The sequence below is a fragment of the Bos grunniens genome, chromosome 18 (genome assembly GCF_055505025.1).
Source record: "Bos grunniens cultivar Pamir isolate PY7600 chromosome 18, Bosgru_T2T1.0, whole genome shotgun sequence".
Classification (NCBI taxonomy): Eukaryota; Metazoa; Chordata; class Mammalia; order Artiodactyla; family Bovidae; genus Bos; species Bos grunniens.
Window position 1 is genome coordinate 64272270 of NC_141182.1, and position 27535 is coordinate 64299804.

The 27535-nt window shown below is 44.5% G+C and overlaps 2 protein-coding genes and 1 long non-coding RNA gene across 19 annotated transcripts in view; 1 reads left to right on the forward strand and 2 right to left on the reverse strand.

Annotated features, from left to right (window-relative positions):
• ZNF583 (zinc finger protein 583) overlaps positions 1-3019 on the reverse strand; it is a 22433-nt gene extending 19414 nt beyond the window's left edge. The window contains exon 1 of one of the 2 annotated variants that reach the window (XM_086354812.1): positions 2931-3019. The gene's annotated coding sequence lies outside the window, so the exon portion shown is untranslated. The remainder of the gene's footprint in view (positions 1-2930) is intronic. The other variant, XM_086354811.1, reaches the window with a different exon arrangement.
• Positions 2960-21774, forward strand: ZNF582 (zinc finger protein 582). 13 transcript variants are annotated; one of them, XM_086354871.1, is made up of 6 exons: positions 3311-3462; positions 4584-4732; positions 5094-5182; positions 6622-6748; positions 6985-7080; positions 21132-21774. In XM_086354871.1, exons 3-6 carry the CDS (start codon positions 5174-5176, stop codon positions 21266-21268), a joined length of 369 nt encoding a protein of 122 aa, XP_086210997.1. In that variant the 5' UTR covers positions 3311-3462; positions 4584-4732; positions 5094-5173; the 3' UTR covers positions 21269-21774. The 13 variants fall into 13 exon arrangements, with proteins under 13 accessions (XP_086210995.1, XP_086210986.1, XP_086210989.1 ...); XM_086354859.1 differs by lacking the exon at positions 21132-21774 and adding an exon at positions 13967-15408; XM_086354869.1 differs by lacking the exons at positions 3311-3462; positions 4584-4732 and adding an exon at positions 2960-3160.
• LOC147354775 (uncharacterized) lies at positions 13450-27450 on the reverse strand. Of its 4 annotated transcripts, none has more exons than XR_015146612.1 (4): positions 27210-27450; positions 15305-15378; positions 14061-14148; positions 13450-13920 (listed from the first exon to the last, which is right to left on the reverse strand). It is a non-coding gene; the product is annotated as an uncharacterized LOC147354775 (long non-coding RNA). The 4 variants fall into 4 exon arrangements; XR_015146611.1 differs by having other exon boundaries at positions 27198-27349; XR_015146613.1 differs by lacking the exons at positions 15305-15378; positions 27210-27450 and adding an exon at positions 14920-15083.
• Positions 27451-27535: the final 85 nt, after the last annotated feature.

The window sequence follows — 27535 nt, forward strand, 5'->3', positions numbered from 1 at the left end:
CAGTTGTGTCTCAGTAGGCCCCTTCTAGTTGTGATGGTTTCTCAGACTCTCCTTGTTTACAATGACCGCCCTCCACTTTCGTGGCGTTCAGGGCAGGTGTTTTGTCCGGTGTCCACGGACTGCCATTTGTCTGCCATGCTGTCATCAAAAGGAGGCTCTGTGTTTTGGGAGGAAGATCATAAAGGCCAAGTGCCACTTCCACCGAATCTATCATGAGTACCTGATCTTAGCATGCCATCACTATGGGTGTTAACACTGATCTCAGTGAGCTGCACAAACCTATTTTTAATCATGAGTGCGCACCAACTCAACATCATGGGGTGGTTCTTTATCTTCTGTTATCCTTTATTTATATCTCTCTTTTCCCACAGTAAAACATTGGCCACCAACAAATCAACGCATTTATTCAGTTGCTCAATTCTAAAGAAGCCAATGCTGGGAACAATTGAGGGCAGGAGGAGAAGGGGACAACAGAGGATGAGATGGTTGGATGGCATCACCGACTCAATGAACATGAGTTTGAGCAAGCTCTGGGAGACAGTGAAGGACAGGGAAGCCTGGCGTGCTGCAGTCCATGGGGTCGCAGAGTCAGGCATGACTTGGCAACTAAGCAATAACAATAATGCACATAAAATAGTTTCCAAATCACGATTCCAAAGCTATTATGAAAAACAATCTACTAAATTGAGTTCAGAGGCTGCATTTTTTGGCTTTTGGTTTTTACTTATTAGGAATGTTAGCTCCTTATCTGAGATTCATAAACTTGTAAAAATTTTGTCATTTGTGTTTCGCCTTTGCTTACGGTGTATTTTGCCTTACATAGGTGCTTTAGTTTTTTTTTTGTTTTTAATTTTATTTTTTAACTTTACAATATTGTATTGGTTTTGCCATATATCAACATGAATCCGCCACGGGTATACACATGTTCCCCATCCTGAACCCTCCTCCCTTCCCGTACCATCCCTCTGGGTCATCCCAGTGCACCAGCTCCAAGCATCCAGTTTCGTGCATCAAACCTGGACTGGCGACTCGCCTCACACACGATATTATACATGTTTCAATGCCACTCTCAAGTTCTCAAGTGCAGCAGTCTTTTATTACATCTGGATTTTTAAATCAGAAAGTCTTTCCACACATCCAAGTCATAAGGGAATTCACCTCTGTACATGTCTGCTGTTTAAATTAGAACTCAAGCCAATTTGGAGTTTATTCTTTTGCATTATGTGAGGTATTAATATAATTTTATTTTTTTCCAACTGACTATCCAATTATTCCACAAGCTTTTTTATTAAAAAATCCATTTTTATCCCAGTGATATGCTACATTTATATACAGTAGATTTCCCTCTGCACTTGATATTTCTGGACAGTCTAGTCTCTCCCATCTAACAATTCATGAACCGATACCACGCAGTAGTTACAATTATAGACCCTCTTTAATATGTTTAATATCTGGTCATGTTAGCATACTTTATAGCTTTCCTTTCTCAGAATGTTCTTAGCCATTTTTGCAAGTTTACTTTTTACTTTGAGCTTTAGTATCAACCTATTTCCAATGGAGAAACAGTACTGGTATTTTTATTGGGTTTAAATTACATTTTGAAACTAACTTAGAGAAAAGCATTCTTCAGACGTGCAACAACGTGAATATGCACAGATTTCAGAAAAACGTTTCAAGAAGGCAGATGCAAGAGGGCGTATTCTAGGACAACTCAGAGGCCAGGGCGCTGGGCTGGGTCTGGCTCAGGAGTGTATCACCCTGCACAGAAATGCTTTCCTCATTCACAGGCCAGGTTTAACAGGGTCTCAGCTGGGGGCAGGAGGAGAAGGGGACGACAGCGGATGAGATGGCTGGATGGCATCACCGACTCTATGGACGTGAGTCTCAGTGAACTCCGGGAGTTGGTGATGGACAGGGAGGCCTGGCGTGCTGCAATTCATGGGGTCGCAAAGAGTCGGAAATGACTGAGCGACTGAACCGAACTGAACTGAGCAGATCCACTGGACTTCCCACCATATCAGACCATTATGTTCCGGGATGGGCAAAGTTCAGGGCTTCTCACGCTTTCACAAACCAAAGTTGAACTACCTGTAGCTAGAGATCTAAGCCGAGAAATATCATCTCATAACAGAAAACTCTTTGACATCTCCTTCAAAACCTTTTTGCTGATTCTGTATTTTCCTTCATAATCTGCAAGTATTTCAGCATTTTTTTTTACAATGTTTTAAAACTGTTTAGTCCCTAAGTCGTGTCGGACTCTCTGCGACCACATGGAGTATATGGCCCACCAAGTTTCTCCATCCATGGGATTCTCCAGGCAAGAATACTTGAGCGGGTTGCCATTTCCTTCTCCAGGGGATCTCTGACACACGGATCGAATCCGCGTCTCCTGTCCGGCAGGCCCATTCTTTACCACTGAGCCACCTGGCCAATACTTTGGCCACCTGATGTGAAGAGCCCATTCACTGGAAAAGACCCGTATGCTGGGAAAGATGGAGGACAGGACAGGCGACGACAGAGGACAGGATGGTTGGATGGCATCAGTGACTCGATGGACAGGATTTGAGATAAGTCCGGGAGATAGTGAAGGGCAGGGAACCTGGAGTGTTTGGGGTCGCAAAGAGTCGGACACGACTGAGCGACAACAACGTTTTAAAATTAGTTACCAAATGAACTCTCGGGCTTTTTCCTCCCTCCAAGCCTTCCAGTAAAATGGCTGTTCCACGGCGACGGTGATTTAATAGTGGGATTTGTTTCATATACTAATTTTACACACACAAACATGTACCCGGCGTTTAACGGTCCCAGTCACACACTCAACGACCGGGTCAGAACCGAACACAGCTCACGCGGGTACGGCCACGCCCACACTCACCTGCATCAGGGAGACACCCACGCGAGGAGAGCGCGCCCGATGCCCAGGTACTCACCCGGCGACCCACGAAACCCACAAGGCTCCTTCGTTTCCCAGACGATTTCCCACGCACCGACCTACGCACGAGTCCCGCCCACTCGAAGCATCGCGAGACGCGCTCCTTGGGTCCAGCCTTGAGGACAGAGACTACGTTTCCCAGAAGACACTGCGGCGCCTGTCCAACCGCGACGCAGCCTCGGCAGTGCTTTGTGCGTCTGCGCCATCTTCCGGCTCCTGAGGCCACTGGTACGGACGGGGAAGCGCACCCGGGGCTGCGGGGGGCGCGGCCGAGGGGGCACCTGGACCAGAGGAGCTGGCAGGTGAGGGGCTCCGGAGCTTACCAGGAGCCCCGGGGTCTGCGCCCAAGTGGGCGCTGCGGCCGGGCGGGTCACGGGCCTGGAAAGAACGGGAACGTCTCGTTTCGCCGTCGGTCTGCGGCTTTCCGGGCTCCGGACTACACTCCCCATCGGCCCCCGCGGCGCGCCCTGCTGTCGCGCCCTGCTGTCGCCCCCTGTTGCCGTCAGGGCTCATAGCCCGGGACCCCTTAGGTGGGTGTGCCTGTTGGGGTTCCGGCCACCAGAAAGTGCTTGCTTATGGATGTTTTGCATTTTTCTTATGCATCCTTTTAAAAATTTGGTGTGAAGTCTTGTCTCATGAGACTTTCAGAGTTGGAAGACCCCTGAAAATTTGGAACCTCTAGTTTACAAGCAGCGACTTGGAAACATTTTAGAGGATCTTGTTCAAAATTTGTCCAACCATTGGGGCTTACCTTGTGGCTCAGCTGGTAAAGAATCCGCCTGCAATGCGGGAGACCTGGGTTCGATCCCTGGGTTGAGAAGATCCCCAGAGGAGGGAAAGGCAACCCCCTCCAGTATTCTGGCCTGGAGAATTCCATGGACCGTATAGTCCATGGGGTCCCAAAGAGTTGGACACAACTGAGCGACTTTCACTTCCATGGTACATTCATGGGAAGATGGCTGAGTAAATCACTGGCCACCCCTGTAATGAAATAGTTACAGCGAATGTAAATTATGCTTTAAAGAAAGTTGTCATAAGGAAAACGTCCTTCTACATGACATTAAGGAACAGTGGGCTTCCCCAATAGCTCAGTGGTAAAGAATCTACCTGCAATGCGGGAGACACGGGTTCGATCCTGGTTGGGAAAGATTCCCCTGGAGAAGGAAATGACAACCCACTCCAGTATTCTTGCCTGGAGAATCCCATGGACAGAGGGGCCTGGTGGGCTACAGTCCATGGGTCGCAAGAGTCCTACACTACTTAGCGACTAAACAAAATCATTATTCCGTTTACACATTAAGTATTGGTTACATGTTGGGCAATGTCCTAAGCTCTTTTATAAAATACTACTGTTTTACTGATGAACTCAGAAAGTGGTTAAATGGCATCATTCTTAATACTTGGATGTTTTCCATTCCAGTTTAGTTTTTTGGGGGGGAGGGGAGCGATGTTAGCCTGCCTGTCAGTAGGTGGGCGGGTTTGACTTCTGTTGCTGAATGTTACCTTGTTGTAGAAGGGATCCAGTTGCAAATATATTTGTCAGTTGATGTTGTCCCACATGACTTTTGATAGTTGCTTGACATCCATCATATGATTCAACCACTCACCTACTTGTGAACTGTTATGTACTAATCTTGATTCTGTTTTTCAGCAAATGCTATGCCCAAAGCTTCGCTCACTTATATCTCTGTGCAGAGGCTTATTTATGGTGGAGAACTGGGCCTGCCCCATCTATTTGCCCACTGCAAACATCTGTTGCCTCAAGGCAGGGTCTGCACAATGGTGCCTGCCAGACCTTAGGTAGGGCTGTAGGGTTCTTTATTAATTAGAACGTTAGGTTAAGAGCCAGGGAGACCTCCAAAGGTGTTACAGTGTGGGCACGAGAGTATTAAACGGTGTGGTTCTGGGAAGGTCTCACTGAGCAGATCAGGCAGGCTGTGCTCCCTAGCCCGAGGACAGCCTTCCTGGTCCCAGGCACCCGATTCTGTCGCTGGACCAGGTCTGTGCATCCCCACCTCAGATCGCATCAGTACCAAGGTGGAGCTGGGAAAGGCTCCCTGTAATTGGGGAGTGGGGAGGAGAGGTGGGCACTGTCACTGTGCACTTTCTGGGAGCCGTGAGGCAAGCCTGGCCTCTCATATGATTGCTCTTTCCCCCCCAGGTCTGTCATCTCAGGACTCTGCCCTTCCCCAAGAGACAAACCAAGAGGAGGCCGCAGCAGCCCATGAAATCCTGACAGTCATGTCCCTCGTGAGTTTTCAAATCATGTAAATATTTGTTTTCCTTATCCTGAAGTTTCCCACCTGGGTTCCACCCAAGAATCTGCTTCTCAGAGGTTCCCTCCCCCTTGGCCCCATCCACGCTGACCAGTGCCCATGTGGATTCATCCTGTATAGCATTTTATGTCTTCTGATGGCTTGGTATTCTGCTGGGAGGCCAAAGGGAGAAGAAATCTATTTCCTTATATAAAATGAGAACATGCCTTACAAGAACTGAGATTTGATGAAATGGAGATGAATACTGATGAGAGATCACACACACAAAATCAGGGGAGTTGGTATTGGTTGGGCTCAGTTTCACTGTGGGGTCACCATCTCCTATACTGACAGCTGGGTGTGTAACTGAAGTTTATCTGGGCATCTATGAGATTAAATGCCCGCATTAAGGTCCAGTTTGAGGCTGAACAGAGCATGTGAATCTCGGTCATTCTCCACCAGCTTCTTCAGCTTAAGAGCAGGAGCAGTGCAGAGCTGGGACTGTAAGACAGTTAGTTAGATGGATGCATTGCTCCGAATCTGGATAGTCATAGTTTTGAAAGAACAGAAAGACCTTAGAGACCTCTGCATCCAAAGTAAAAGAATGGTTGAATCAGTTATTTCACTTGATAGTAAATTATGCAGCTAATAAAAGTAGTCATCACTCAAGATTTTTCCCATAAGGAAAAATTTGTGTGACGTTTTCATATAATGATGAGCCTGTGTCTTCAAGCAGTTCCTGACAAACGAAAATTCTGTTTTCTAAGATAAAACACCGGGCTTCCCAGGTGGCTCAGCGGTAAAGAATCCACCCGCCAGTGCAGGAGATGCAGGTTCCATCCCTGGGCCAGGAAGATTCCCCTGGAGGAGGAAATGGCAAACCACCCTGAAAAAGTCGTGGACAGTTTTTTCCTTGCCTGAAAAAGTCCATGGACAGAGGAGTCTGGGGGGCTACAGTCCATGGGGTCACAAAGAGTCAGACATGACTGAGCATGCACAAGATATTAAGTATGTCTTTTAATAAAATATTTTGAGGAAAGACTACCCCAAAATTGTTGGGTTTTGTTGCTGTTACTCCGTAGAAGTACAGATGGCAGGCCTCACACGAGAGTTTATCGTGTGCCAAGCACAGGGTGGGCAGCATGCTCGACTACGCCGTCCTAACCGGGAAGACTCGATTTGGCTGGATTTAATTTTCCTCCTAGGCCCGAGTACACGAGCTTTGGTTTGTAGTAGAAAGGAAAGTTCAAGAGTACTTGAAGCTGTCTCACCTGTGCTCATCTTTCCTGTCACCTGTCACGTCACGTGCCCCCAGCCCCAGCCTTCTTTTTCACCAGGACGCACCATTCCTGCAGAGACCTCCTCCATCGCCTCTCATCCCATGGAAAGATGTTGCCTTGAAATATGCTTATACATACCTGCCTATTGTTCCAGGGGTCAGACTTATTCAGGGATGTGGCCGTAGTCTTCTCCCAAGAAGAATGGGAACAGCTGGCACCCACTCAGAGGGATTTGTACAGAGATGTGATGTTGGAGACCTATAGCAACCTGGTCTCCCTGGGTAAGGTCTGTTACTTTGGAGGTTACCCCAGGCCACATGGGTTCCTTGTCAACGTTGAGGGTCTTTTGAGAGGTTAAAGGGCAGCTCCTTGGCCTGAAGCTGCATCTGCCCCAACCGTCATGTGACTCTCCTATTCCCTTGGCCCTTCTTGCCTGTCTTGCTTGTTAACCAGGCCCTGGTCTGAATTCCGAAGCCCCACAGCATAACCGGGTGGCATGTTTTTCTCTGACATCCAGGTCTTGCCATTTCCAAACCTGATGTGATCTCCTTCCTGGAGCAAGGCAAAGAGCCCTGGACGGTGGAGGAAGTGGTGACAGAAGGCCTGTGCCCAGGTGAGTGGGGCATGTGTGGGAAGAGAGAACGCACTGTGGTTGACTGCCCAGCAGGCTGGTGAGGAGACAGGCACTTTGAGCTGGAGCTCACCTTCAGTACAAGCTGGAGCACCCCGGGCTCAGACCTGGGCCTCTGCTGCGTATGTCTGTTCCCCAAGACCTTCTCCAGGACCGTGCGATACACACCGTTCACACCTGTGCTGGCTAAGGAGGACCCACTGGCCACACGTGGCCATGGAAATTTAAATTCACTATAAGCAGATACATTTTTTTAAATTTTATTTTATTTTTAAACTTTACGATATTGTATTGGTTTTGCCAAATATCGAAATGAATCCGCCACAGGTATACACATGTTCCCCATCCTGAACCCTCCTCCCTCCTCCCTTCCCCCACCATCCCCTGGGTCGTCCCAGCGCACTAGCCCCAAGCATCCAGCATCGTGCCTCGAACCTGGACTGGCAGCTTGTTTCATATATGATATTATACGTATTTCAATGCCATTCTCCCAAATCATCCCACCCTCTCCCTCTCACACAGAGTCCAAAAGACTTCTCTATACATCTGTGTCTCTTTTGCTGTCTCGTATACAGGGTTATTGTTACCATCTTTCTAAATTCCATATATATGCGTTAGTATACTGTATTGGTGTTCTTCTTTCTGGCTTACTTCACTGTATAATAGGCTCCAGTTTCATCCACCTCATTAGAACTGATTCAAATGTATTCTTTTTAATGGCTGAGTAATACTCCATTGTGTATATGTACCACAGCTTTCACATTTTTTTTTTTGGCTATGCGTCCAGGTTTGTGGAATCTTCATGCCCTGACTAGATATTGCACCCAGGCCCTAGGCAGTAAAAGCATGGGTGTCCTAATTCAGGAGATTATGGGCGTCCAGGAATCCAGGGGATTTTTATAATTATATCCATTTCAAAATTCAGTACCTCAGTTGCACTTGACGCATTCCAGGCGTTCAGTAGCTGTTTTGTGGCCTGTGGCTACTCTACTGGACAGTGCAGATACAGAATGTTTCCATCACCGGATAAAGCTCTACCTTCAGCTTCAGCTTCTCCCTGAACGCAGTACCTGTACCCTGTCAGCCCCACTGGGATGTCCAGCAGACACCTTGAACTGACGTCCCAAAGGGAGTCCTTGGTGGTCGTTCCCGACAGGTATACCCCTCCCCGTTTCTTCTGCACATCAGTACTAGGGGACTCTGCCCGACTTGCTTAAGTTAAAACTGCTGAAGCATCCCTGGCCTTTCCATCTCACACACATATTCAGTCTGTCAGCAGATCCTGTTAGCTCTGCCTCAGAATATATCCAGAATTTAACCACTTCTCACCAACAAGCAACACTGCTACCTCCCACATTCCCCCCACCACGTGGAAGTGCAGTGGCCTCCTCCCCCACGCTGCATCCACTCTTGTCCACCACAGGGCAGTCTCCGCACGGCAGCCAGAGTGTGAGTGCGTGCTGTGTGCACATTTCCTGATGTCAAACAGTACTGTGTTATACGTGTGTGTGGGGGGGCTCCTCTGTGCCTGTGTGTGTGTGTGTGCGTGTGTGTGTGTGTGTGTATTCGTATGTGCTCAGTCGTGTCCGACTCTGCAGCCCCATGGACTACAGCCCGCCAGCCTCCTCTGTTCTGAGATTCTCCAGGCAAGCATACTGGAGTGGGCTGCCATTTCCTGCCCCGAGGATCGGGCCCACGTCTCCTGTGTCTCCTGCACTGGCAGGCGGATCCTTTACCCCTTTGCCACCTGGGAAGCCCTTCTCAATCTTCAGCGAGGGTGTATTACATCTCTGCTCACAGCTTGCCCACGGCTTCCTGTCTCACTCAAGAGACCAGCCTGAATCTATCCCATGGCCTAGAAGGCTCTGTCTGTACTGTAGCCATCAGCCACACGTGGTGTGGCTTTTAACTGAAACTTTTAACTAAAATGAAGAGTAAAGTTCCATGTCACAGCTGCCCACGCCACACTTCAGCTGCTGAGTAGCCGTGAGCAGCTAGGGGCCGCCCCAGTGGACAGTGCAGAACAGGTGCTTTCAGTGTCCCCGTAGCTTCTGTCGGCCCGCGGTGCTCTCTAATCTGTCGCCTGCCTCCACCCTGAGTCCATCTCGCACCACCCCATGTTGCTTGCTGGGTTACAGCCACACCAGCCTCTCTTGCTGTTCCATTCACATAGAGTTTGGCAGATGTCTTCTTTCAAGGTCCAGACAGGACATATTTCAGGTTTTGCCAGCTATCTGGTCTGTGTCACAGCTACTCAGCTCTGCTGTAGGGGCGCGAGAGCGGACAATGTGAGTCCACACGCGTCGGCTTCGACGCATCAAGTGCATTCCTGTTTTGAGGCTTTGTCCCCAGCTGTCCTTTTTTGCCTGGGGTGCTCCTGCTCTGGATGGGGGGGTTTCTCACCCTCGGCGGTGGGATAATTCTTTGTCGGGGAGCTAGTTGAGGCGGGAAGAGGGGATGTCATTCTATGCATGGCAGGATGTTTAGCAGCCTCCCTGGCCTCCCCTCGGTTGTAAAGCCAAAAAAGTCTCCAGACATTACCAGATGTTCCCGAAGGGGTGTGGATGTGGGTGTGGGGGTGTGTGTACGCATGCGTGTGTGCGCAAAATCTTCCCTGATGAGACTCAAAGCCACCGTGTGACACGGGAGCAAATTCACGTCCATAAGGAGTTTCTGCAACATGCAGTGTACTAGAAGAGAATTTTAAGTGGGAAGTTAAGAAGCAAGCAGGAGCCCTGGGCGTGAGGGAGGTCAGGTATGGGATGAGCATGGGGAGAGGGGGTGTGTGCTGCCCTGTAACCCAACACGTTCAGGTTCCGGGAATCAGGACACGGACGTCTCAGGGAGGCTGTTGTACCTACCACACCAAGGATGTCAGAGCACAGATTTTTGCTTCTGTCCTCTGAGTTTTGACAGTGTGTGTTTGAGGCGCTCAGTTTGTTTACTCCTTTGTCCTGTGGGTTGTGTCATATGGTTAGGCGTCTCCTATGATTTTTTCCTAGCTTATTTACGATGAAATTTATGATTCATATTGAATTTTTCCTAGTGTAAGATGTGATTTCATATTACTTTCCAGATTATCCAGTTATTCAGACGGCATTTATCAGTTCGTCTCTTCATCACTCATGTATAAAGCCACCTTTGTCATCTGCTGTATCATCTGCACGCCTGAATCTGTTTTTGGACTTTCTGTTGTAGCCCATCAATCTCTAACCATGTGTCTATACCATTACTGTTTTAGGTTATTAAGGGTTTAAATGTTTTATGTATCTGGTATTAGTCCCTCTTCATTCTTGTTTTTCAGAATTTTCCTGGCTGTTCTCATTTACGTTTCTATCTAAATCTTAGAATCAGAATACTTGCTTTCAAAAAAAATCATGCATTTTTTCCCTACTGTAATCACTGTAAATATATAGATTAATTTAAGAGAAAACTGATTTTATCATGTGGAGTCTCCTATTGAAGAACATGACAGGCTTTTCCCTTCCTTTATGACTATACCTGATGAAGAGTTTCACATTTTTTTTATAAAGATTTTGTATGTCTTATTACATTTATTCCTAGGTAGTTTATATTTATTGCTGTTGAAAATGGCATAATCTATAATACGAATTAATACAGCATTCATCCATATTATACTCCAACTGGTTATTTTCTAATATGACAAAAGCTATTCACATCTTCAGATGAATTTTGTAGCCGACCCAATTTATTGAATTTTCTCATTGTTTATGACAGTTTTTTAATGAAACTCTCTTGAGCTTTCCAAGCATTTGATTATATATATATATAATATGTGTATATATATATATGTAAATGGTGATATTTTTACATTTTTTTATTTTACAGGTTTTTTTCTCTTGTCTGACTAGGATGCTGATTATGTAGTACCTCCAGAACAGTATTAAGAGGGGTTTTACATACTAATCTTGTTCTTGACCTTAACAGGAATATTTTTAGTAACTTTTATTAAGCATAATATCAGCCATAGGAATGACATAGGGATTTTTCTTCGCTTAAAGAAGCATCTACTTTTTCATATTTTATTAAGTGTTTTTTTCTTTCAATCCATAAAATATGGATTACATGAATAGATTTCCTAATACCAAACTCTGAATACTGAATCTCATGCCTGTTGGCCATCTGTATGTGTTCTTTGGAGAAATGTCTATTCAAATCCTTTGCCCATTTTAAAATCAGGTTATTTTGTTGAGTTTTAGTTCTTTACATTGTCTGTATATTAACCCTTTGCCAGATACATGATTTGTAGATGTCTTGTCCCATTCTGTAGGTTGCCTGTTCACCCTGTTGATTCTTTCCTCTGACGCACAGAAGTTTTTGGTTTGATGTAGTCCCATCTGTCCAGTCTTACTTCTGGCGGCTGCACTTTTGGTACCATATCTGAAAACTCACAGTCAGATGCCATGTCATGAAGCTTTTCCCTTGTTTTCTCCTAGGAGCTTCATATCTTAGGTTTAGGTCTTTAATCCATTTTGAGCTGTTTTATTTAATGTAAGGTTGGGGTCCTCCTCCTTTCTTTTGCACGTGGATATCCAGTTTCCTCAGCCCTATTTGTTGAAGAGCTTGTCTTTTCCTCAGTGTGTGGTCTCGGCACCCTTGTTAAAGATCATTTGACCATATGTATAAGAGTTTATTTCTGCTGTCCCTGTTGTGTTCCACTGGATAAATATCTTCCTTTAGCAGTTCCACACTTTTGATCACTGTAGCTTTTTAACATGTTTTGAAATTGGAAGTGAGAGAGGCCAACTTTGGCCTCTTTGTTTTCCAACTTTGTTCTTCCTTTTCAAGATTGTTTTGGCCATTAGGGATCCTTGAAGGTTCCACATGAGGAAACCAACCAAAACAAAACCTGCTAAGACTATCCATAAGATTTTTAGACACTACCTCATTGGTTGTCAAAAACAGCATCTACTAATGCTAAATTTAAAAACGGCCAGATCTTGTCAGGAAAATGTAAAAATAATACAGAGGACCTCACTATTATTTTTGCTATTTTGCAACTTTACAAGGAGAAGAGAAGCTAAAAGTTAGAAAATTAGTACTATCTTTGTAAAGTTATTTCACAATATATGATTCGAGATGGCTTAATTTAGATGAGTGCAAAAGTGCTCATGGAATAAACACTGTACTGTGACTGCCATCACTCAACAGAACTAAACTGTGTCAGCTGTCTTGACAGAATATGCAGCAGTTTGGAGAGAGGCGTGCTTTTAATGGCATGTCCTTAGAGACAGCTCTTCTGGTTTTTTTCCCACATTGCCCAAGACACCAATAATGTGTGATCACTTTAATTCCTAAAACCAGACTTCCACTTGGGCAGAGTTACATGATCCCAAACTCATTTTCTTCTGTCCACCAGGCTGGCTTTAATATTCCATGGCCCACTGCAATCTTTTGGTTGCCCTCCTTCATGCAATGGCAGCCAGATGTTGCTGACCACTGAGTAGATGGACCACGGATGCATAGGTGGTCATTGCAATGGCACTGTTTAGAATCTGCCTTCCCACAGCTCTTAGACCACAGTACGGAGACCCATAAAGAGAGTTTCCCTCTTGAACAATGAAACATGGTGTCTGATCTTTTCACATAGTCTTATAATCACAACTTCATGTGTATGCATACATTATGGTTGTGGTACAAATTTCTGAGGCAACAGCAGCATCATTCCCACAAAATTGATACTTCTTTTCCAGACTTTTCATCTGTATTGTCAAAATAATTTTTTATTCCAGTAGTTTTTGCTTAATAATGTCACACAAAAAACAAATGAATAGTGGTCTCTGATATGCTACCATAAGAAGTAGACATGCCCCCTATAAAGTCCTCTTATGAACACATTCAAAAGCACCCATTTACTTTCCCCATAGTTCCCTGCATGAAGTAGCAACCAATTCTTTAGTATCTGAATGGGACTGATTTCCATGATTGCAGTAAAACAGACCACTGCAGTAGAAATCGTGTACCAGGTACATGAATCAAGTTCAGCAACACCATTCAGCCCCTCCTTGCAGTCTGAATAACCAGCAAAGAATATGCTCTTGAAGATGCCACCTCCATTCAATTTGGGCCTAATCTTCCAAACAAGGAACAAGGCTCTCCTTTTTCCCAGGTCACTTTTAGGCAACAGGAGAGTCCAGGAGAGCCTGGTCCAGCTGACATTAGCTGTAGCTGTGGTTCAGCTAAATGTCAGAGACAGAAAGCACCACAGCAGAAGACCACAGCTGTGCCTTCCACTGGACATGTGAGAACAGCCCTGCTGCGCCACCACACCCCTGTCGAGCAGACGCACCATCTCATTCCTCTGGCCAGAGAAATACCTAGTCAACCCTCTTTATCGTTTTTAAAAATCCACTTTATTGAGGTACAATTTATAGGAAAATAAATGCCTGCATTTTAAGCATATTTTATGACTACAGACAAAGGTATACACTTATATGACCACTACCACAGACAAGATCAATTTTCATCACCCTGAAAAGGTCCTGTGTGCTCCTTCCCACACAAAGCCCCTAGCCATAAGCAACAAATGATTCGTTTTCTGTTACTCTTCTGTTTGTCTTTTCTAGGGTTTCACAGAAACGTTCATTTTTTAAAACCATGGTTCAGCAGTGATTGTGCTCCACGTTAACATTTTAGAACTACTCTTAATGATTTCTCTGATTACCTCATTCACGTCAATTTATGGTTTTTCCTCTTTCTCTGTTCTATTTGTCCATTTTCTAATTCTTAATCACATTCAAGAGCATACAGATATTATCTTGAGTCTCAGCTTTCCAGTGTTTACTACAGAAGTTCCTTTTTCTGGAAAAGGAAAAAACAAACACATGCTTGTTTTGTTCTTTTTCAGTGCTGAAGTCCAGGTATGATACTAAGGTATTCTCTCCAAAGCAGCAGAGTTATGAAGTACAGTCACCCCCGTGGGAGATAATGGAAAGCCTTACCACTTACGGTCTTGAGTGCTCAAGTTTCCAAGATGACTGGGAATGCAGAAGTCATGCTGACAGGGAAGAGGGAAATCCAGATGGACATCTGAGTCAAATGATAATCGAGAATGAAGAAATATCCACTTTCGACCAGCCAGCACCCCTTACTTTTTATCAGAAAATTCATACCGGAGAAAAACCCTATGGATATAATCAATGTACAAAAGACTTCTGGCAAGAGGACTTCCTTATTAATCATCAAGGGATTCAGACTAATGAGAAGCCCTATAAATGCAAGGAATGTGGGAAGGCCTTTAAATATGGTTCACGACTAATTCAACATGAGAATATTCATTCTGGCAAGAAACCATATGAATGTAAGGAATGTGGAAAGGCCTTCAATTCTGGTTCAAATTTCATACAACATCAGCGAGTTCATACTGGTGAGAAACCTTATGAATGTAAGGATTGTGCAAAGGCCTTTAGTCGAAGCTCACAGTTGATTGAACATCAACGAATTCATACTGGTGAGAAACCCTATCAGTGTAAGGAGTGCAGCAAGGCCTTCAATCGGATCTCACATCTTAAAGTGCATTATAGAATTCATACTGGTGAAAAACCCTATGCATGCAAGGAGTGTGGGAAAACCTTTAGTCATCGTTCTCAGCTGATTCAACATCAGACTATTCACACCGGCAAGAAACTCTACGAATGTAAAGAATGTGGGAAGGCCTTTAATCAAGGCTCAACTCTTATTCGACATCAGAGAATTCATACCGGTGAGAAACCCTATGAATGTAAGGCATGTGGGAAGGCCTTTAGGGTGAGCTCACAACTTAAGCAACATCAGAGAATTCACACAGGAGAGAAACCCTACCAATGTAAGGTATGTGGTAGGGCTTTCAAACGGGTCTCCCATCTTACTGTACATTACAGAATTCATACAGGTGAGAAGCCATATGAATGCAGGGAATGTGGGAAAGCCTTCAGCCACTGCTCACAGCTGATTCAACATCAGGTAATTCATACTGAGGAAAAGCCCTATGAATATAAGAAACATGGGAGGACTTTAAGTCATGATACAGCTGCTGTTCAGCATCAGAGAATGCATAATGTAGAAACACAAGTGAACTTAATAAATGTAGAGAAGCCTTCCATCAGCACTTACCCCTTATTAATCATCAGAGAATTTATGTTAGCAAGCAATCATATGAACGGAAATAACGGGAAGAGTCCATTAGCTTAGGCTAATCACAACTTACTCTTTAGATCTTGGAGAAAGACTTGAAGGATGTCATGCAAGTGAGAATTCCTTTATTCAGAGCTTTCTTTTATCCTGAGTAATAAAATTCATATTGAAAAATTATATGGGTGCAACTTTTTTATACCATGATCGTCAAAAGACAGAAAGGTTGGAGAAAATTTTGTCTCTAACACGTTCCAAAGTTACATTTTCTCACCACAGTGTCATAATTTTAACAATAGCCAAAAGTGAGTTTTCTTGGAAATTTGAAAACAAAACTTTATGCCAAATTACTCCTGGGTTGACAAGAAACTAAATCATGCAGTTACCATTGATGGTAATGAAAACAATGAGAAGGAGAGTTTTACATGCCAAGAAATGTGGGATGTGGCTGAAGCTACTTGGGAACTTTTTATGCCTTTAAGTGCATGTAAACATGAAAACCTGAAAGATAGTACTCAAATATATTAAATGTACTACTTAAGAAGCCAGAAAAGAGAATACCAAACACCCTGATGATAGACAATAGGAAACAAAGGCAGAAAAATGATGAAACAGGAATTTGCTATCCTACATTCTCTCCTAAGGCTTCCTAGGTGGCTCAGTGGTAAAAGAATCCACCTGCCAATGCAGAAGCCGCAGGAGACTCAGGTTCCATCCCCGAGTCAGGAAGATCTCCTGGAAGAAGAAATAGCAACTGGCTCCAGTGTTCTTGTCGGGATAATCCAATAGATGGAGGAGCCTGATGTGCTAACAGTCCATAGGGTCACAAAGAGTGGGTCATGTGAGCTGACTACGCACACATCCTACAATAATCTCATTTTTTGTTTCTCTCTGATCCAAGGGAAATTAGGAGACTGTTTCTTAATTTTCAGGTTGTTTGGATTATCTTTTATAACTCGTCACAGAACAGGTTGGTTGCCTACCTAGCAGCCGTACCCAATTCCCATTCTATTGGCAGCATCTGTGTCTTGTCTTAGACTCTGAAGATGTCAGATGCCAATTTTCAGCCTCCTTTGCAGCTCAAGATGGCCCATCCATTCCAGTGTATGGCCAGTATATTCTAGGGATCTTACAAGGTCTTCAGGGAAAGATCGTCCTCATTCAGAAGAGACATATATTAGGAAGACTCCTCTTCTTTCATTTCTTGCTTTTAAACATTTTTCTCTGAGAACCTGATGCCTGGAGCTGCTGCAGTCATCTTGGAACCAAGAGCAGAAAAGAGAGGACCTCAAAGAGGCTGACCCAGAACCCTAACAACACGGAGTTACAGGGCCAATTTCAAACTGTTTGATGCTTTTGTTATATAAGAAAAATAAATCTTTATTGCTTAACTTTTAGTTGAATATTTTGTAAACTTGCAGCTGAAAGCATTCTAAATGATCAACTTCAAATTCTACTTTATTATCATTGGTAAAGGTGGCCTGCAAGTATTTACTTTTTTGAATAACTTACTAGGAACCCTCGCTTGGTTTTGTCTCAGAGTGATTACTTATGTGTGTGTGAGTTGACGTTCTGCTCAGCCCAGGGTTGGATCAGAGCTCTTTGTGGGTGGTGGGGAGGGTATTTGGTCATTCGGGGGAGGTGAGGGATGAGCAAGTCTTAGCTCTTCTCCTCGGGACTACCTTTCTCAGCAACCATGGCAGCGGGGCCTGTGTCCAGCCCCAAAAGGATCCCAGCCTTCTTGAAGATTCTTGACGTAGGATCCATAGACCCCAGAAACCACTTATGGCTGTGGGCAATTTTGTCTTTTTTTTTTTTTAATTTGCGTTTTCCCTAGGAAGACTGTAATTGTGTGGATTATCCACGATTTCTGAGTCTTCCCCAAAATATTGTCAAAGAAAACCAGAACTGGATAGAATCTAAAGTTTCTCAAGGCAAATTTTACCCAGGAATTATTGCCACAGGGCCAGAGGCCTTTGTCCAAAACTGGGCTCCATTCCAAATATAACAAGTGGGGATTTATAGTCAAGGAGCAAGGTGGGGAATCACTAGATGTGCAGTTAACAAAGACAAATCATCGAAGACAAGAGGGAGAATCTGGCTAAATGGACTTAATAGGATTCTTGCTGAAGGCTGTCGAGAGTGAAAAGATGTTAAGGATTGGGGTAGGAGTGGGGAGTCTTGATAAACTGACCCAGCAGAATTCTTGTAAAACTGGAGTCAATGGGTTAGGAACAGAACCCGAGATCGGAGCCTTGAGGGCTTGGAGAAGCCTATCTAGTTAGTTCAAGGAGAAAGTCTCTGTGTGTTTAGAGAAAGACTGTTACTGATTGACATGGAGATAAATAGCCTGATAGAGCTATATGTAGACAAAGATATCTCTATCTCTGTATGTATAGATAGCCCCCAACTTCAGTTCAGTCGCTCAGTCGTGTCCGACACTTTGCGACCCCATGAATTGCAGCACGCCAGGCCTCCCCGTCCATCACCAACTCCTGGAGTCTACCCAAACCCATGTCCATCGAATCGGTGATGCCATCCAGCCATCTCATCTGTCGTCCCCTTCTCCTCCTGCCCCCAATCCTTCCCAGCATTAAGATCTTTTCCAGTGAGTCAACTCTTCACATGAGGTGGCCAAAGTATTGGAGTTTCAGCTTCAACATCAGTCCTTCCAATGAACACCCAGGGCTGATCTCCTTTAGGATGGACTGGTTGGATCTCCTTTCAGTCCAAGGGACTCTCCAGAGTCTTCTCCAACAGCACAGTTCAAAAGCATCAATTCTTCAGCACTTAGCTTTCTTCACCGTCCAACTCTCACATCCATACATGACCACAGGAAAAACCATAGCCTTGACTAGATGGACCTTTGTTGGCAAAGTAATATCTCTGCTTTTCAATATGCTATCTAGGTTGGTCATAACTTTCCTTCCAAGGAGCAAGTGTCTTTTAATTTCATGGCTGCAATCACCATCTGCAGTGATTCTGGAGCCCAAAAAAATAAAGTCTGACACTGTTTCCCCATCTATTTCCCATGAAGTGATGGGACCAGATGCCATGATCTTAGTTTTCTGAATGTTGAGCTTTAAGCCAACTTTTTCCAACCTAGACAGCATATTAAAAAGCAGACATTACTTTGCCAACAAAGGTCCATCGAGTCAAAGCTATGGTTTTTCCAGTAGTTATGTATAGATGTGAGAGCTTGACTATAAAGAAAGCTGAGCGCCTTAGTATTGACGCTTTTGAACTGTGGTGTTGGAGAAGACTCTTGAGAGTCCCTTGGACTGCAAGGAGATCCAACCAGTCCATCCTAAAGGAAATCAGTCCTGAATATTCATTGGCAGGACTGATGCTGAAGCTGAAACTCCAGTACTTTGGCCACCTGATGCAAACCCAAAGACTCTGATGCTGGGAAAGGTTGAAGGCAGGAAGAAAAGGGGACAATGGAGGATGAGATGGTTGGATGGCATCACCAACTCGATGGACATGAGTTTGAGCAAGCTCTGGGAGCTGGTGATGGACAGGGAGGCCTGGTGTGCTGCAGTACATGGTGTTGTAAAGAGTCAGACTTGACTGAGCGACTGAACTGAACGTGATATTCATTCAGTAGTAACTGTACTTTGAGTTTTTAATTTTGACCCTTTTCTGAGTTAGCAATATGCTGTATGAGGCTCTTATGATGCTGGGCAACAGCAAGAAGCTCCAGCTCCAGCAAGTTATCTCAGACAGCCAGGATATCAGAAAGGTAAGCAACAGATACACTTAGAACCATTCTGATTTTCACTTTCAATACAGGAGTCAGTAAATTACACGAGATATTCTTTAGTATAAAGTAGGCTTTGTGTTAGATGGCTGTGCTCAACTGTAGGCTAATGCAAGTGGTCTGCGCACATTTAAGGTAGCTGAAGCTAAGCTGTGACGTTCAGTAGGTTAAGTGTATTATTAAATGCTTCTCGACGAAATATTTTTAACTTACAATGGGTTTATCAGGCTGTACCCCGTAGTAAGTTGAGGATGTGCGTAGCGCTGTACCGTAATAGCGTATGTTCTATATATATGGCCCTGTAACATGATAAGCAGTTTACATAATTTAACTCAACCCTGAGCAACTTTTTATAGTGCCCTTTCCCTTTATGAAGCAGATTTACCCTTCCCCTCATGGTCATGTGGTCACTCAGCTCTCAAAGTCTAAACACGGTAGTTTTTCCATACCAGGACAGCCCCAAAGATGCAGCCATCAAGTCCATTGGAGCCGAGTAGGTATCGGTGGCTAATTCCCTCCTTCTCCTCCCACACGTATCCACCGGGAGGGATGTGCACAAATTGGAGGACAAATGTTGGTTAAGAGCTTACTCTCAGAATTCATTACCTATCATCTAAGCATCATGATTCCACCAACTTGACTTTGCAGGGAACCGCTAAAGAGTTTGACTGGATTTCAGAAGCAACAGTTTGAGCCTGGTAAAGCTGGAAGCAGGTCTGAGTTACTTCTGAAACATCACCTTCCCGGTTTGTCTAGCCACGCTCGTTACCCTCCTCTGTCAACGTCCCCTCAAGGGACTAGGCATTTGGATAGCAATTGCACGACTAGGTTCCATTTATTTTTCACATGGAAAGTTTAGCAATTCTAAGTCAAGTGTGATCAATTGTTGCAAAAAAGGGAGTAACTGTTGGTGGTGAAGAGACAGCGGCCTAAGAGGTGAGCCATTGTGGGGGACGGGGGAAGCTCACCTGGTTGGCTTCCAGTTTTTCCTTCTAAACTTTTTTCTCAAAAGGTTTACAGAGAAAATGAGGCTTCTTTCACATATGATTTTTGACTGACTTTGTCTCAGGGCTTAAGCTAAGCTGCTGTTATCAGACTCCAAAATATGGTGGCTCAATGTAAGAATTTATTTCCTGGTCGCTGAGTGTCAGCACCTTGATCTCAGAATTCTTCCCAGCTTCCAGAACTGTGAGAAATTTGTTGTTCATAAGCAACCCAGTCTGTGGCATTAATATTTTGTTCTAGCAGCCCACATGCACCAAGACACCAGGTGACGTGTTTGGGCAAAAAAGACACACAACATATACACAGGAGATCATCTGAACAAAATTAGGGCTGGTACTCAGGGCAAACCAGCTTCAGTACTCTTTGAGCCTTGGAGCTCAAGTTTCTGTAGACTTTTGCCTGTTAATTCTGAGTTATTTTTTTTTCCCCAAACCTTTGACAAAGATTTTTTTGGTGTAAGTTTTATTTTTAAAACACACTTTTAGTGGAAGGGTTGCTCCTAATAACCTGGTTTATCTTCTCCTGAAATCCTGTCCACCCCCCCCCCCCCGCCAATATCTTAAGGTCAGTATTAAGATTATATTTAAAGATTCAAAATATGGGAAATGGGTGCTTATAAAACTGTTAGAAGGGTTACGGGAGCTGGCTCTAAGGCAGGTCTCCAGAAATGCCTCCTCTAATGTGGCAACAGCAAGTCGCCCGAAGTGGTGCCTCCTCAGCCACATTAAGGCAGAGACGCGCCTCCAAGCACGCACTGCCTCGGCCGTGATCCGGGCTCAGACACTAAGACGAGGAAACCACCAGCGCTGCTGCCAGAAGTGCTTGGATACCGAATTCCAGAGGCGAGGCCGGCGCACCGTCACCACCACCGCCTTTTGAGAGGAGCCCACCTGCTGTCCCCATCAATATTTCATATTGATGAAATTCATATTCATATTAGATATGAATCGCTGATTGGCTGGACCCTTCCTGCTGAAGCAGGTACTCTGGGGGTTTTGGAGAACAGGAATTCCTGGATTCCTGTTTGGGAGCGTGCTGTCTTCATAAGCATTATTTTCAGTTTCAAACTATTTCTACTAAAGAAGCTCTAACTGACTTGGACTAAAACAAGCATCTCTGCTTTTTCATTATCTTTCAGATCAGGTGTCCAAGTGGGAGAAAACAGAAAATTTTACAAAGATCCTGAGAATTCCAGTTTCCAAGATGACTGGGAATGTAAAGGCACATTTGAGATATATCACAGAAATCAGAAAGAAAGTTCCAGTCAAGTCATAACCACCCATGAAGAAACACACACTTTGAGACAGCAAACATCCCGTAACCTGCTTCATAAAGTTCCACCTGGAAGTAGACCCTACGTGTGTAATGAATGTAGAACAGGTCAGGGCAGAAAAAATCTCTTCTTAGTCATCAGAAAATTCATACTGGTGAGAAATCTTATCAATGTCAGCAGTGTGGGAAGGCTTTCCATCACAGTCCCAATACTCCTCATCAGAGAACTCAGTGGGGAAAGATCCAATGAATGTGAAAAATGTGGAGAGGCCTTTGGTTCTGTTTCACTCTTTACAAGACATCAGAGAATTCATACTGGTGGGAAACGCTATGAATCTGAGGATGTGGGAAATCCTCTGTTCGGCTCTCACAACTCGGTGTCCGTCATAGAACTCATTGGTGAAAAACACTATCAATGTACTGAATATGGAAAAGCTTTTAGTTACTTATCGTTGATTATTAAACATATTATTAAACATATTATTAAACATAAATCATACTGGAAAAAAGCCCCACGTCTGTAAGGCATGTGGAAAGGCCTTTAGTGGTACCACACAACTTAATGAACACCAAAGAATCCACAGTGGTGGGAAGTCATATAAATGTAATGAATATGGAAAGGCCTTTGGCCATCGTTCACATCTTCCTCAACATCAGAGGATCCAAACTGGTGAGAAACCCTAAAAATGTAATGAATGTGGGAAGGCCTTTAGGCAGGGCTCACAGCTTAAACTACGTCAGATAATTCACACTGGTGAGAAGCCACATCCATAGAATGCAAGGGATGTGGGAAAGCCATTAGTCAGTGCTCACAGCTTACTCAACACAAAATTCATTCCCAGTAAATGAAAGAAATGTGGGAAGGACTTCGGGCACTCATCTTCCCAACTTTAAAGAACTTATGCCATAGAAAATCCCTATAAATAAGAGAAGAAAAGACTTCTGTCTCATTCTTAATCTTGTCAAATGTGGAAATGCTTTTTGGTTCAACTCATGTTAGATTTATCAGCAGATTCATCACCATCACATTCATCATTAAAGACCCTATTAATATGATGGTGTAGAAGAGCTTCTGGACACTACCTATCAATCATTAGCAACTGGAAAATTCACGCTGGTTAGCAACCAAAGACGGAGAAGGCAATGGCACCCCACTCCAGTACTCTTGCCTGGAAAATCCCATGGATCGAGGAGCCTGGTAGGCTGCAGTCCATGGGGTTGCTAAGGGTCAGACAGGACTGAGTGACTTCACTTTCACTTTTCACTTTCATGCACTGGAGAAGGAAATGGCAACCCACTCCAGTGTTCTTGCCTGGAGAATCCCAGGGACGAGGGAGCCTGGTGGGTTGCCGTCTATGGGGTCACACAGAGTTGGACACGACTGAAGTGACTTAGCAGCAGCAGCAGCAACCAACCAAAGAAGTGGAGAAATCTTGGAAACCCTTTGAAAGTGAAAGTGAAGTCGCTCAGTTGTGTCCGACTCTTTGCAACCCCATGGACTACCAGGCTCCTCTGTCTATGGGATTCTCCAGGCAAGAATACTGGAGTGGGTTGCCATTTCCTTCTCCAGGGGATCTTCCCCACCCAGGGATTGAAACCAGGTCTCCCACATTGTAGGCAGACGCTTTACTGTCTGAGCCACCAGGGAAGTCAGTCTAAGCTAATCCTAACTTAAATAAAAGAAAGCATAAGAGAAAATAATCCTGTGAATGTTAGGTGTGTGGGAAGTTCTTCAGTCATAAGTCTCTTTTAATCAGAAAATTCATATTTGAAGAACATATTGTACATTTAAAATCCCCATTAGTCATTTATTATGCATCAGAAAATGCACATTAAATAAAACACTAGGCATTTTAAACAACAGTTAAACATTTATCAAGTTGAGGAAAGTATGGAGAAGTTTCAAACAAATCATACAGGGCTGTGGCTCAGATAAGAATATAATAAATTAGACATTCACAAAATAATATTTATGTTACTTACTACCTAGTATTTTCTCCTTCAGTGAAACAACAGAGCACAATGAAGTGAATGAGAGCGGTATAAAACAAAACCCGTGGAGTGTGGCCATAAACGTACTCAAAAAGTTACTACTTTAAATGCGTTTATAGACAAGAAATGGAGAAGGCAATGGCACCCCACTTCAGTACTCTTGCCTGGAAAATCCCATGGGCAGAGGAGCCTGGTGGGCTGCAGTCCATGGGGTCGCTAGGAGTCAGACACGACTGAGTGACTTCACTTTCACTTTTCACTTTCATGCATTGGAGGAGGAAATGGCAACCCACTCCAGTGTTCTTGCCTGGAGAATCTCAGGGACGGGGGAGCCTGATGGGCTTCCGTCTACAGGGTCGCACAGAGTCGGACACGACTGAAGTGACTTACCAGCAGCATAGACAAGAAAACTATAAGTGAACCAGAGGCCTATTGAGAAGCTAGAAAATGAACATAACTTACCAATCAATACACAGAAGGAACAGTTCACTGAAATTTAAACTGAGGTTTTATTAACCTTGAAGCCTTTTCTTTCAAAGAGAATATAAGCACTTAAAAATTCTGTAAAAGCATTCTACAGTACTAAAAATGAGGATGTATTAACACACATAAAAGGCATTCAAAATAAGGTTCAACGCTTCACATTTTTGATAAAAATTTCAAATTTTAAATGAACTTCACTCCCTAAAAAGGAAAAACTAAAGTTTCCAGAGTTGACCAAATGCTAGCAGAGGACAGATTTTACAGGGTATTCGCGTAAGTTTTTTTGTTTTACCACACCTCTGGGATCTTAGTTCCCTGATGAGTGATTAAACCAAGGCCCTCAGCAGTGACAGCTCAGAGTCCTAACCACTGAAGTTCCTATGAAAGCCAGGCATGTTTCTACATGCTAATTGTGAGTTTAAATTTAAAAAGCATATAGTATATGGCATATACCAGGTTGGGGCTTCCCTGGTGGCTCAGTGGTAAAGAATCTGCCCTACAATGCGGGAGATGGAAGAGACATGGGTTCCATCCCTGGGTCAGGAAGATCCGCTGGAGAAGGACATGGCAACTCCAGTGTTCCTGTTTGGGAAATCTCAGAGACAAAGGAGCCTGGCAGGCTACAGTCCCTGGGGTCATAAGAGTCGGACACGACTTCGCGACGAAGCCGCCACCACCACCACCACATATACTAGGCAGAAGGTACCTTGCAACTAGCCTCCGATAAAATCCAGAGGCACTGAGTCTTAATGTTGTCTAGCAGAAAACATCTCACCATAGATTAGATAAACTGTACTGTTTCAATGAATGACTTTTCATGATACTCTTTAAACCCCAGTATTTTTTCATAACTATTATCTCTTTTGCTGCTGCTACTGCTAAGTCGCTTCAGTCCTGTCCGACTCTGTGCAACCCCATAGACGGCAGCCTACTAGGCTCTTCGGTCCCTGGGATTCTCCAGGCAAGAATACTGGAGTGGGTTGCCATTTCCTTCTCCAGTTCATGAAAGTGAAAAGTCAAAGTGAAGTCACTCAGTCGTGTCCAACTCCTAGCGACCCCATGGACTGCAGCCCACCAGGCTCCTCCGTCCATGGGATTCTCCAGGCAAGAGTACTGGAGTGGGGTGCCATTGCCTTCTCCGATTATCTCTTCTAAAGTATTACAAATACACATGTTTAAAAGTGTTCATAGTTTTATTCATAATAGCCTCCAAATCCAGAAATATCCCAAATGTTATCAAGAAGAACATGGATAAACTGATTGTACTATATTAACACAACAGAACACTACTCAGTAGAAAATAAATTACTAATAGACATCATCGGTGAGTCTCAAAAAACATGTTGAATGACTGAAGCTGGACACACAAAAATTTATGCACTGCTTGGTTCCATTTATATGAAGTCAGATGAAAGAAAAACTTAAAAAGCAGGCAAAACAGATCTCCTGTCGCAAAGACAAGGCAGTTTCCTCTGAGAGTGAGGGCAGGAAACCTGGTTGAAGGGGGTTTCAGGAGGGGCAGGAGTCCATCGTGATTTCAGCGGTGCTTACTGGACTGATGCTGAAGCTGAAACTCCAGTACTTTGGCCACCTCATTCGAAGAGCTGACTCATTGGAAAAGACTCTGATGCTGGGAGGGATTGGGGGCAGGAGGAGAAGGGGACGACAGAGGATGAGATGGTTGGATGGCATCACCGACTCGATGGACGTGAGTCTGAGTGAACTCCGGGAGTTGGTGATGGACAGGGAGGCTTGGCGTGCTGCGATTCATGGGGCCACAAAGAGTCGGACACGCCTGAGGGACTGAACTGAACTGATTGGGCTATAATCAACAGCAAAACTGCATAGTTAATAATCTGTATTTTATTATTTGTAAGTTGTATTTCAATTACAATGATAACATGCAAGAATATCAAGAGAGTACGAGTAGCATAGAATGAATGGAATAAAGTGCTGTGGTCAAAAGAGCCTTAGGCATAAATATTTCATGTGGTTAAAATAAAACACAGAAAAGAAACAATAAAATGGTTAAAAAATGTTTATGTATGGTGTATGTGTGTATGAATGCATGTATGTATATATATCTGTATAAGACTTGAAATATTTTATACTTTTTATATATACTTTAGCAACTTCATGAATAATATGAGTCATCTTAATAGCACATGTAGAGAAAATACTGCTTCTTTCCCTAAAAAAAAGAAAACAGTTTTCTCTTTGAGAAGAAAAAAGTCTGTTATGCAAAATAAAAATGACTTGCTATCAATATTCAGAGGTGAAAGAATCAAATCTGTTTGCACCACATAGAAATTCGGACCCGTGAAACCACCTTGCATACAGCTCTCCTCCAGGAAAGAGCCTGCTCACCAATCTTCTTTGGAGATTAGTGTTTTGCTCCTCATTTAAAGAAAACTGATGAGGTATTTCCACAGATGAAGCCTGTCTCTTGCTTAAGCTATTAAAACTCAAAACTGCATCCCACAATCCTACACTTCATCTTTTGCTAGTGCCCTAGTAAACGTCCTTATCCTTATAAGCTTTCGCTTGTCTTTGGCTCGCTCTGAATTCTTTCCTGCAGGAAGCCAAGGACCCTCACTTGGCACTCAAGCCTAAGAATTCCTGACGGTCCGAGAATGGGACACTTCCCTGTCCCATAACACCATGAATGCAGAGCTGAGGAGAAAGTATACTTAAATAGACGATAATCTTGAACCTAACGCCACCCATATTCGACTATGTGCCAGAAGAAACGCCAGGAAAGATCTCACTGTCAAAACACAACTTTGTGGGAATTTCCTGGCGGTCCAGTGGTTAGGACTCCTGGCTTTCACTATGGAAGGCACGGGTTCAATCCCTGGTTGGAGAGCTAATATCCCATCCCCAAAGCAGCAGTGCCGGGTGGGCAACATGAATAAATACAACTTTGTTTAGTGAGCAGTGCATATAACGCGGCTTTTCCCAATGCCTCAATCGCCTATTCAGGGATGGAATTAGTTACAGCTGACTCACTGAACAAGATCCTGATGCTGGGAAAGATTGAAGGCAGGAGGAGAAGGGGGCAACAGGGGATGAAATGGTCGGATGGCATCGCCGACTCAATGGACATAAATCTGAGCAAACTCCGGGAGATTGTTTAGGACAGGGGAGCCTGGAGTGCTTGCAGTCCACGGGGTCGCAAAGAGTCGGACAAGACTTAGCGACGGAACAGCAAAAATACAAGTAATACAACTTTAATAATACAAGCCCGTACGCATGTGTGTACACACACACACTCGAGTTTCTTTCATAAACACCAATATATTGATAACGCCCGCACTACACCGTACTCGCCCATCCGGGCGGCAGCCCAAGCCAGACCCAGACGCCCGGCCCGCACAGCGCCGAGTGCCCGGGCCACCCTCCCCCGAGCGGTTGCGAACAGCGGCCGCCGCCCCCCCTGCCAACATGGAACCCTAACCTGAGAACGCACCACTAGCCCGTGCGGCAAGAGGAAAACGGCCCGAGATCTCAGAAACATCCGCGACGCGAACCAGGTCCCCCAGATGCCTGCGCGATCGGAAGTGCCCGCCTCAAAACAACGCCCGCGCGCTGCGGGGCTCCCGGGAGTTCGCGCAGCCCAGTGTGCGCGTGCGCGGTCTCACCAACGTGGTCCGGGAGACGAGAACGCAGTGGGCTCCTGGCCCGCTACCGGGTGGGATTTTGGTAGCGACGGCCGCGTGCAGGACCGGGCGTGTCTGGGTGCGTCAACGCGCTGGACTGCTTTTACCCGGCAGGGGGTGCCCTCCCCTTCTCAAG

Excerpts from the sequence above, each read along its gene's own strand:
- ZNF582 (XM_086354860.1), top strand. Across the intron at positions 6,749-6,984 it reads TAGCAACCTGGTCTCCCTGG|GTCTTGCCATTTCCAAACCT; the intron begins GTAAGGTCTGTT and ends TCTGACATCCAG. Across the intron at positions 7,081-13,966 it reads GACAGAAGGCCTGTGCCCAG|TGCTGAAGTCCAGGTATGAT; the intron begins GTGAGTGGGGCA and ends GTTCTTTTTCAG.